A 12,529-nucleotide genomic window follows, 5' to 3' on the forward strand; every position below is an offset into this window, starting at 1 on the left:
TATATCTGATATGGGGTTAACATCCAAGGTATATAAAGAACTCATGTCTCAACAGCAAAAAAACAATAACAACAAATAACCTGATTAAAAAATGGGTAGAAGATCTGAACAGACATTTTTCCAAAGAAGAAATAGTGATGAGCAACAAGCATATAAAAAGAGGCTCTGTGTTGCTAATCATCAGGGAAATGTAAATCAAAACCCCAATGATATATCACCTCACACCAGTTAGATGGCCACTATCCAAAAGACAAGAAATAACAAGTGTTGGTGAGCATGTGGAGAAAAGAGGACCCTACTATACTGCTGGTGGGAATATAAATTGGTGAAGCCACTGTGGAAAGCAGTATGGAGTTTCCTCAATAAAATAAAAATAGAAATAACATACAACCTAGTAATTCCACTTCTGGGAATTTACCCAAATAAAACAAAATCTCTGATTTGTAAAGCTATGTGCACCCCTATGTTTATTGCTGTGTTATTTACAATAGCCAAGATATGGAAGCAACCAAAGTGTCCATCAGTAGATGAATGGATAAAGAAGAGGTGGTACATAAACACTATGGAATATTATTCACCATAAAAAAGAAAGAAATCCTGCTATTTATTATACAGATGAACCTAGAGGGTCCATCATTATGCTAAGTGAAATAAGCCATGCAGAGAAAGACAAATATGTTATAATTTCACATCATTGTAAAATCTAAAAACAAAACAAAATGAACAAAATAGAAGTACACTCATAGGCACTGAAACTGACTGGTGGTCACCATGGAGGAGGGTTTGTGGTGGATGAGTGAGGAGGGTAAGGCGATTAGAGGGGCACAAAAATTCTCAATCATAATATCAGTTGGTCATGGGAATGGTAGTACAGCATGGAGAATGTAGCCAATGATTCTGTTACATCTTCCTATGTTGACAGACAGTAACTGCACTAGTAGGTGTAAGAATTTAACAATGTGGCTAACTGGTGAACCACCGTGTTGTAACCATGCAACTGATATAAGATTGCATATCAACTCTACTTCAATTAAAAAATTAAGGAAGGAAAAGAACAACTGGAAACTGAAATGGAATAAATAATAGCATTTGCATAAATAATATGAAATAGATAGTGATAGATTTAATAGTACATGTGTAAGACTTGCATACCAAAAACTATAAAATATTGCTGAGAAATAAGTATGACTTAATAAAATGGGAAGTTATGTCATGTTCTTAGAATAAATTTTTCTCAAATTGACCTATAGACTCAATATAGTCCCAATAAAATCTTAGCAGGCTTTTTTGTAAAGAAATTGACAAGCTGATTTGAAAATTTAAATGGAAATGCAAAAGATCTGATGTAGTCAAAAGGTTTTGGAAATGAAGAACAAAGCTGGAGAGCTTCTTTCACAAGATGTCGTGCCTTGCTAAAAAGCTACAGTGTTCAAGACAGTGTGATGTACTGTCCAAGGATAGCTCAAAGGTAGACAAAGATCAATGAACCAGAATAGAGTCCAGAAGTGTGTGAACACATATAGGGTCAGTTTACTATCACAAAACAACCAAAACAACTCAATGGATAGAAAGGGTAGTCTTTTCAACAACTGGTGTTGGTAAACTGGATATTCATTAAACAAGTGAACTTTGGCAATTACCTTAAACCGTATACAAAAAATATCGAAGATGAAACATGGACCTAAATTTAGAGCTAAAATAAACAAAACTTTTTGATGAAAACATTAGAGAGATATCTTTAGACCTTGATGTAAACAAATTATATTTCTTAGTACACAAAGAACATGAACTATGAAAAAAAAGATAATAAACTAGTCTTTATAAACATTAAATGAAAAAATTGTAGAGGAAATAAAAAGTAAGCTATACACTAGAGAAAACAGTTACAGAACACATGTATGTTAAAGGATTTGTATCCAGAAGATTTAAAGAACTCTTAGAACTCAATAAGAAAACAAGCAACCCAAATTAAAAACAGGCAAAAGATTGGTATAGCAACTTGATCAAAAAAGGTATATAAATGGCAAATCAATAAAAATATTCCCAATATCAATGGACATTAAAGATATGAATACATACCCAACTGAATGTGTAAAATTTTTAAAAACTAGGTATCATTAGAGTTGACAAGGATGTGGTGTGTTCTTGTGGAGAGAAATGAAAACATATTTCCATACATGTGCTTTTGATTTTACACTAATGTTCAAGACAAAATTATTCATAATAGCTCTAAACTGGGAATGACTCAAATGCCCACCAAATGGTAAATGAATAGATAAATCATAGCATACCATGCAAGGGAAAAGTACTAAACAGTTAAAAAGAATGAACTTCTGACATATGCAACAGTATGGATGAATCACAAAAGCTGTATACTAAGTAAAGGAAGACAGATAAAAAATAATCCTCTCAAGCAAAAAAACTGCAAACAATAACATGTACTCTGACTTGATTTATAGGAATTTGTAGAAATGGCAAAACTATAGTGATAGAAGGAAAAGAGGTAGTTTCCTGGTGCTGACTGAGGGGAGAAGGGAAGTAGATGACCCAGGGACACAAGGAGGTTTTCACATTTGTAATTACTAGTCAAAACTCATTACATGAAATAGATGAATTGTATTTTTTTAAATTAATATCACATGAAAAGCTGACAAAAAACCTGAACTCCTCTCCTTTCCTTCCTGAACTTGAGTCTGCTCCTATAATCCTTCTAGTAGTAAATGATATTTTCATCTACTCTGTTGTGAAACAAAACTTGGGAGTCATCCTTAAGCCTTCTCTTTCTTTCCCCACAAACCTATAGCTTACCAAGCCATATTACCAGTGTTAAGAGGTCTATAATGTACCCCTCTATCCCCGTGGAGGTGCTTGACTTCATCCAAGCTCTGTCGTCTCTCACCAGTATTTCCACAACAGCCTTCTAACTTACCTTCCACCCTGATGCTGGATAGCATATGGTCTTCAAATATGAGTCTGGTCATGACACTTTTAAAAGCCCACCCATGGGAAAAAACAGGATTTTTCCAAGCTGAAAGTTGTGAATAGGACTCTAGAAAATTCTCTCTATTACTTCCTAAAAGGAGAAACCTAGTGATAATTTGGGGACAATTCCTATAGGTTTTTGGCTAATTCCCTTAATTAGTTCCTAATGTTTTTAATACTTTGCTGATATATTTCATGGTGTCTAAGTATAAAGTTATTGCTGATTCTGGTTTTATTATAGTTTTTTTACACCCCCCTTCCTTTTTGTAAGTATTACGGATTAAGCTGGCATAAATGTATACTTGACTTCATCTTTCCCACAAGTAAAATGTAAGATACTGATCAATATCTGCAATCATGCTATAGTGATAGTTCTGTTTTTTGTAATATAATACTGACTTTTGAAACACCCAACTATAGAGCCCTACTAAAATAAAAATCTTTAAAAAAACATTATCAGATGAAATAAAACAATTCACTGACCTTACAACCAGTTGTAATGCTGTGTCCCCAGGTATTAGGCGCACATTTAGAACATTTCTCTCCGATGGTATTGGGAGGGCAAATGCATCGGCCTGTCTTTGGGTCACAATTATTACCCAGATAGGCACAGTCACAAGCTTCACAGGTGAACGGGAAAAAAATAGTAAAAAACTGACTTTATATTATGATTTGTGTTGTTTTATTTTCCATATTATGTTTAAGGATCCTTGAAAGTGAATACTTACCTCTCTTTTATATCATAATACAGTTTATTTCACAGTTGTTCAGTAATATATATTTCATTTAATAATTTCAAGAGGTGAAGGATTTTTAGCTTTTGACTTAGTTTAAAGAAAGAAGTGGCATATCAGATTCCATGTTAACTATCTTTCTAGCTATAAAGTTTAAAATTATGTTTCTTTACTTACTTTAAATGCATAACTAATTTTTCTATGTTGTATAGATTAACATTTCCTTCCTATTGATGATCCTTATTTGCAGTAAAAACCAGTAAGCAATAATAGGCTACTTTAATTGAGTATATCATGTATATAGTTATCACTGGAACATATCAGGGTATTTCAGTTTTTCAAATATAAATAGTTGAATTATGGAACTATACATATATACAGTTATATATACATACACACACATGCATATATATACATATATATAGAGAGAGAGGCATTTTTGAGTTTTATTTACCACTTGCCTTCTTTTCAATAGATTTTTCATTTTCTTAGCTACAATGCAATATAGGGGGAGTGCAGACATCCCCACCCATGCACTTTCTCAAAGAACGCAAAAATAAGGTTTGAAATACAAAGACTTGAGACCTTCATAGCCATTCAAGGCAATGAATGCACACCACTTATTAGCTATAGTTGACTCAACTACTGAGTATATTTTAGTGCAGTGTTTCAAATCAAAGTAAAAGGAACAGAAGAAACAACAGCAAATAGATTCAAACAGAAGACTAATGTTGTAAGAAATGTTTTAGTTGGTTATATGATGATTAAATCTTTTAAACAGAATACATTTAGGGTATTTGATTAAGTTTACTTTTTAAAGGATCACAATTATCATTGCTCACAGTGTTCCATACCAGCTGTGAAAAATGTTTAACATATTGCCTGATATAGGGTAAACACTAAGCTAGCTGTTGTTTTTGTATTATCATTATTGTTAATTTTAAGCCAAAGCATTTATTTTATAAGTACCATTTATTAAGAAGAAAAATAGTTCACATTTAAAGTTATGTGTGAAAAAATGTCTCAGGACAGCTCAAATCATTACTTGCAAATAGAAATTCTCTAAGTATTTCTTCAGTGGAATTATAACACTGGATAACAAAAAGACTTAAGTAATCACATAGGTTTTCCCTGCCAAAATAGAATGTTTACCACAATTAATAATACTAATAAAGAGAGAATGATAACAATAATAACAATGATAAACACATAGTATTTATGTGCCAGGCATTACTCTAAATATTATATAGCCAACTAACTCTTAAAAAAAAACACAACAGTGAGGTAGGTACTATTATTTTTTTTATTTAATTGATGAATTTTGCAAAGGGTCAGTGAGAACAGGTCACTTAGTCAAGGTCATGTAACTAGTTACTGGAGGAGCCACTAAACAAATACAAACTCTTTGGTGTGAGCCATGATCTCAACCATAATGCTATCCTATTTTGGGGGGCTTTGGTTGTAGTTTTTCTGTTTCTCTGAGTTAGAATGCAACCAAGTCATACTGCATGACTTAGTTATCTATATTATCACCATTTCATAATTTTAAATAATGTTCTTGGCCTCTTTTATAATTTCTGTAGTGGATATATTTGAATGTATAGTACCATTTTATTAATTCATATTAAGTAAAAATGTTAGTGAGAGTTGGATTCAAAGAACAGAGTATATTTTAGAAGGCACCTTTATAATTTTTTAGTATATACAGGTATTGGTTTAGAGATTGCATATAGATTCTTGGAGGATCTAAAATTATAACAATCAGAATAAGTTTTAATGGCTTAATTTATGATAAAAACTAAATATAGAAAGTGATTGAGAATACCTAAAAGGTACTGGTTATTAAAATAATTTAAAATACTATTCCTGTCACTTCTCAGATATAGTTGCTACAATAGTCAATAAGTCTTAAAATATTACCTGGTGCGGAGCATATAGGAGGAGTATCATTAATGTTGAATAAGTGAATTTAGTAAACACACATAATATTCAACCTAGTGATTGCTGGAATAAGGGTCAATTCCAAATTAGTGACTAAAAATCTAGGCTAATATTCAATCTTTACTTTCACCTGTAGTGTGTTAATTTCTACTTTCTTAATTCAGGCTTCGTGGGAAGGCTGAGGCTGGATAAAAAATACAGCTTGAAGGAATCATGGTTAGAAATCTCTGACTGCATTGCCCATGAACTAACATATATCTACAGTCAATCTATTTCTTTCTCAGAATATCACAGTTTTCAAGGTACCTGAAGTAGATGGAAACATATTTTTTTATATCAGCAAAATATTTAACTTGCCTGACCCTTGTACCAATTTTGCAATAAGAAAAGGAAAAGCTGACCTATATTAGCTTGGGAATAGAGTTTAAAGCAAGATAACAGTGGCTGCAAAAATTGAAAATTTGGTTTTCAAGCTGCAATAGTCTTTGAGTCACTGGCTGAATGTACATCATAGACAGAGAAGGACACACAGTTGGGATCCGCTGATGCATTTTTTAAAAAAACTGAGAACATGCAGTTATTCATAGAACAGTGTTTCAAATTGCATTGCATTTCATTTGTTGGTTTATTTAAAATAAATACGTACTGCTGTTTGGTTAAATATTTTGTATATACATTTGTTGTCAAGATGCCTTTCCTTTAATCTCTGGGAGCCATGAAAAACAAACTGTTATTGATGCCAAAACACCTAAACCAGAGAATGAATGCATAAGGCTTCATCTTATTTACAGACCTGTGCATCCTCCTTCTTGGAAGCTGAAATAGCCGTGGGCACAGCGGTCACATTTCTTGCCTGTTACTCCAGGCTGGCACCAACACTGACCACTCTCTTCACAGTCAAATGATTTAGACCCAAAGGAATTGCAGTTGCAGGGCATACATCCCCTTCCCGATTGTAAGCCAAAGGTTTCAGGCTGACATAGAAGAGGAAAGAGAATAATTAAATTTAAACCAATTAATTCATTAATGAACAAAATGCACAACACCAAACGATCAGGTGGGAAAAGAGGAGCCTATGGGTTATCAAGGTTTTTCACTGATGTTATAACAATGGAGTTGTCATGTAATCTAAAGGAACTCATTTTATGATCTACAAAGAGAAAAAGTTCAATTACTTTGAAATTTCATCAAAATCAGTGGCAGAATTAGGACTCTATTATTCAGTCTGTTATATGTTCACCAGTTTGCTAGACCTCCCAAGATTCTAGCAGCAATGAGGAAATAAGCTATGGGTGGGTGGTATTTTTATTTTAACTGAAAATTTTACTTGCTTCATTCCTAATTATCTGAATTGATTACTTTCATATCTTATGCATTCCTTTAACTTGGTAAAAATGTTTTCAATATTACTGACTGGAGACCTAAAGTTAAAATAATTTTTTTCTCCTATATTTAATCTAATCTTTGTCATATATCCATAAGTACTTCTAACCATCGCTATAAGGCTCACATTGAAAATATAACTTACAAGGTTGTGCCTAGACTGACAAAATAATTGATTTGATAAACATTTAGTTTCTTGGGTTTTATCTTAATTGAAAATGATTTGTGGAATGCACATCAAAGCAACAGATTAGGTAGATGAAAAAAACTGTTATTCTCTGATGAGCTACTGATAAGCTTCTCTTATTTTTAACATTTAACTTTCTCTAGTCAAGCTTTCATTGCTAGCTTTGGCTGACCTCCTTGAAATACATGACGTCAGACCTACAGTGTCTATGTTAGAAAGTGCTGATGGATTAAAAAAAAAATTACTCCTACTAGAAAAATAAAAAGCTAATACCCTACATAAAGCACATCAAGGTTGTCTTTTAAAATATGAAGTATGTCACATTTTTACGATACTTAAATCTGGAAAATTAGTCTCAGTAATTACTTCTTTATAAAAGATAATCCCCTGTTTTAGAAAATTAGACTTAATAGTTACTTTCTGATAAAAATAAATCTTGCTATTTAATGTGAGCCACCCAAACAGAAATGAATAAGCCTCATTATGTATTTTAACAATTATTGTTAACAGTATTAAAAATAAGTTCTAGAAAACAAAATCACACTGAAAATAAGTGTGCAAATTTGACTGTAATTAAGAACAGCTCTGTGTTTTAACTGTAATTGGGTTGTTTGATGATCATTTTAATCTTTGTATTTAATGCTGACTTTGTTTATAGTCCTAATTTAGATTTCACTATATGATTAAAGAAGAAAGTGTGTATCAGTTCTAATGAATGACCTAATATATGATTTGTTATTTATTTATATAATTAAATTTAATTATATAAGGAAAATTTTCATTTAAAAAATAATGTATTTTCATTTCACAAAAATAAATTCAATCTAGAATTTTTTCTACATACCTGGCTTACAGAAATAGTCAGAAATTGGGAAAATGGTTAAAATATGAGCATATCCATTACAATATTATGTATCACAGTAACTCGAGGGGCACTTAAATGTTCAATGTTAGAGAAAAAGTTGAATAAATTAAATTATGCTACATTCATGCCATGAAATGATATGCAATCATTAAAGTCCTGTTTTGAAGCAGTTTTAATGATATAAATATGCTTAGGATATAGAATTAAGTAAAACTTCAAAAAGCAGAATACAAAATTATATATATACACTATGATTCTAATTACCTAACTATAATGACACACATATCACTCAGAAACACACAAAGAGAAACATATACACAGAAATAAGACTAGAACATGATATAGTAAAAGTTTTTTAAAAAAATAATTGAATCATAGAAGTACTACTTTGCATTTGTCCTTATTTCTTTAATTTTCTTGACTTAGAACTCTGAATTAGAGAGGTAGTACTTTACTTTTATTTTTATTTACCCAATTTTTCTTCACTTGGCATATATATATACACATAACAAATATATATATCTTTGTGTATGTGTGTGTATATATATATATTTATATATCTTAGCATATATATCTTTGCTGTATAAGTTAATAAAATATTAAGTGAGCTTCTAAGTCATATTTTTAAAATTCCAAAGTTCATTACATAAAGAGATATTTAAGAAGAAATATCTCTATCATATTTTTCAAATATTTAAATAATGCAGTTTTATTGTCTAAGTTTATCAAAACAAAGAGTACCAAATTCTGTAATAAAATTTGGTGCATAAAAATTTATCTTAGAGTCTAGGAAAAATCCCTGTAACAAACAAATTTAAGAAGCAAACATCCCTAGTCTTCATTTCTTCATGTAATAATAACAGTAATAATATCTAACATTTCCTAAGAATTCTCCAGATGTATGTCATTGCACTATTCTTATGACAACCTGGAAATAGCTAGGGGAGTGCCTGGAAAGATATGCCTGCAAGAGAAGCTGCAATGGGAGTGCTGATGATTGACAGCCTTCAGTTTCCACTCTTGGATCCACTGGAGGAATTCACACCAAGTCATGCTTCTCCCAGTCAATGACTGATTACAGTAAAGTACCAGAACCTTCCTTCCCAATCCAGGATTCCTCTAATGGGCAAATTTTGCTGGGCATTTCCCACTGAACCAGGCCAAGAATTGGAGATTTTGGCAGAATGTACTGAATAAGGCTTTTCGACCCATTCTTTCCTTCCCTCTCCTTTCGTGCAAGTCAGACCTGCATTGGAACAGAAGGCTCCCTGCATACTTTGCCCTCTCCTTCATCTTTCTAAGGCTTGTCTCCCAGTAAATCTCTTGGCACTTGTTTCTCGGAGGATCTAAGCTGACACAAACCTCGTGAAGTGGGTCCTACTACAGATGAAGAAGCTGAATTATGGAAAGATAATATTTCTATACATTGAATTTCACTTTTTAAATTTAAATATAAACTTAAATTAAAACTTACAGCTAGGAAGCAGTAAGTCTGGGATTTGACCTGAGAAAGTCTGATATCAAAACTAGTTTTTCTTAAAATGTCAATGAAGAGTTAAGAAATAAAATAATGTGAATTTTTTTTTCTTTACTTCTTTTCTTTCTACTTCACTCCTCTTTTTCTATCCCTTACCCTCTCTCCTCTCCCACAGGCTCTAATTCTACACTGGCAAACCTTGTTTCCTATTACTCTGGCCATGGACCCTCCTTCTTTCCTTCCCCTCCTACCTTTTTCTCTTCTTTCCTCCAAGCATTTGTTTTGTTTTGCCTTGTGAAAAGGGGGACTGAACTTTATTGGAGGAAAACATGCTTCCTAACTTTGTGTATGTGATACATTTATAGTGTATTAAAATGTGTTCCTTGTTTGTATACATGAGAAAATGTGTTGGTTGTATACACGAGCAAATTTAGGATGTGGAAATGTAACAAAATCATTGACTGTGATGAAATGTTAGCCAAATGTGAGACCAATATGCTGGATTTTCTTGAGCAAGTCATTTTCTTTGCTTGATTTCCCTTCATTTGTTCTTCAGAAAAGACAACTTGCTCCAAATGATGCCTGAAGAGGTCCTTTCCACCTCTAAGATCACAGGCTCCTACAATAATTTTTCTTTGTTTTCTACATATCCATGGTTAATTGAAACTTTTATAAACCTATAAACCTGAGTATGATTTTTAACACATATAGATCATTATTTTTAATAACAAGTCTTCAGTCAAATATTGTCTAGTTTGTTTTGTTTTGGCTTATTATTATTATTTTTTGCACTTGCAGTTTGCACGCTTAGGAACCATTACTTGGTAAACTGCCGTCGGGGAAGGTCAGCTGCAGCACACGGAACACAACATGCAGAGGCACGAGCCATGCAACGCCTCTGGGATTACCGGAGCCGGGGCCCGATGGGCTCCTCGAGGGCACCCGCTGGAGCTGCTGAAAGCCCACCTCTGGCGAGACCCCAGCACCCGTTGCGCTCTCTGGGACCGCCCCTCCTGTCGGAGCGCCTGCCTGCCGAGGTTGCACTGTCTCCCTACGAAGCCTGATTTACAGACACATCTTCCTGTAACATCACACTGCGGTGTCCCAGAGCCAACAGGACTGCAGCCACATGACACACAGAATTGCTTCTCTGGGTCCCACCACATATTGGGCTTTATAAGCCAACAGAGAAATAAAACAAAAACAGAAAGATCATATATTATTCAACAGATAAAAGCAGATGATAGAACTTCCCACAGAATGGCCACTTTGATAATCTGAGAAACGCTTGCTTCTGCATACCAGTCTTTACCACTAAAAATACATATTTATGTGAAAGAGGTAGTAACAAATCCATGCACTCTCATGGAGGAATCTCCAGATGCTCACAATACTAGAGGCAAGGCATTGTGTTCAGGAATGGCGAGCAACATATTTTGATTTTTGTTTGATTTTAGCAAAATGATGTATCTAAAAAATACCTTGATTAGCTTTTCCACTGAAAATTTTTGGTAAGTACAGTGCTCGCTGGAACTAACTTCTAAATAATGGAACTAGAGCAAAGTGTTTGCTAAAAGCAAAGGGTGTGGCAGTTTATTCTGCCAAATACATAAACAAAGAACATAAACAAAAAAACATTAAAGGAAAGAGTATTCTACTCTCCATCGACTGGTATTAAATTTGTATGTTGTTTCAGAAATATCTGATTTACAGTAAATATTACACAAATCTACTGACAAGGGAATATACATTGAAGGTCAAATGCTAGTGTATGGCAAATTGTTCTATTTTCAAAAACCATTTCACAGTAATTTTGCATGAAGAATTAGATAATCCTGAACATTTTTTTCAATATGCTAGTGTATGTCACTTGAAAGGTAATGGAAATTTTCAAGAGATAGTTCGTTGGTCAGCACCTACTCCGTACCTTACATTCATCACACCGCCGTCCCTGCACATTAGGTCTGCATTCGCACTGCCCTGTCTTGGCATGGCATATCTCGGAGAAGGAGCTGTTGACATTACAGCGACAAGCTGCAAAGAGAAGAGAGACCTGTGGTTGAGAAAAAATTGTAATTGTCCTAGTAAGCTTGATCGATAATAAATATCCCCCAGAGGCTAACACTGGCAACTAAGTCTTAGAATAGAATATTTTCTGATTTGCTATATGTGCTATTAAACATTGTATCATTTGATCCTTACATTTGTACAAACTGTAGAGATAATTCATGTAAGCTATAGCATGGTGCCTGCTGCATCATATGCTGTTAAAACTTAATGTCATCATTATTAATCCAATTTTGAAAATGAAACACTGAAGTTCAAAGAAGCCATAATTCATACAAGGCCACATGATAGGAGATACAGCTGAGTCCAGACCCTCAGTCCCATGACTCCAGGTAAAATGTTTTCTCAGTCATTCCTTTAGCTGTTTCATTGCTTGACAGTGAGTTATAAGTAGTGCATACTGGCTCTAGAGCTAAAATAATTTTGAGAAATTAGAAAAATTAATAATCACCCTGGCATAACATTAATGCCTCTATTAATCAAGCAACATTATTTTTTCAATGTAATGATTATTTACTATGCACCAGTTTTTGTGTTAAGCTGAAAAATGAGTTTGAGGTAAAATATATATATTATACATAAATCTTTAAGATTAGAGAGGTATATAAGGGAGAAGAACTAAGTACACATTTTTTCCAAAGATGGCATCAAAATGGTCAAGAGGTACATGAAAAGAGACTCAACATTGTTAATCATCAGGGAAATGCAAATCAAAACCACAATGATGTATTCCCTCACACCTGTTAAAATGACGGTCATCAAGAAGACAAGAGATGACAGGTGGTGGCAAAAATGTGGTGAAAAGGGTGCTCTTACATACTGTCAGTGGGAATGTAAAATGCTTCAACCACCATAGAAAACAATATGGAGTTTCCTCAAAAAATTAGAAATAG

General features: G+C 33.3%; 1 protein-coding gene across 3 annotated transcripts in view; it reads right to left on the bottom strand.

Annotated features, from left to right (window-relative positions):
- The window catches only part of LAMA2 (laminin subunit alpha 2), a 631,935-nt gene that overhangs the window by 208,878 nt on the left and 410,528 nt on the right, over positions 1-12,529 (bottom strand). For all 3 annotated transcript variants that reach the window (XM_057489270.1, XM_057489268.1, XM_057489269.1), the window contains 3 exons: positions 11,497-11,603; positions 6,451-6,631; positions 3,466-3,602 (listed from right to left, as the gene is read on the bottom strand). In XM_057489270.1, coding sequence (XP_057345253.1) covers positions 3,466-3,602; positions 6,451-6,631; positions 11,497-11,603 — 425 coding nt within the window. The remainder of the gene's footprint in view (positions 1-3,465; positions 3,603-6,450; positions 6,632-11,496; positions 11,604-12,529) is intronic.

Source organism: Manis pentadactyla, chromosome 12 (genome assembly GCF_030020395.1).
Source record: "Manis pentadactyla isolate mManPen7 chromosome 12, mManPen7.hap1, whole genome shotgun sequence".
Lineage (NCBI taxonomy): Eukaryota > Metazoa > Chordata > Mammalia > Pholidota > Manidae > Manis > Manis pentadactyla.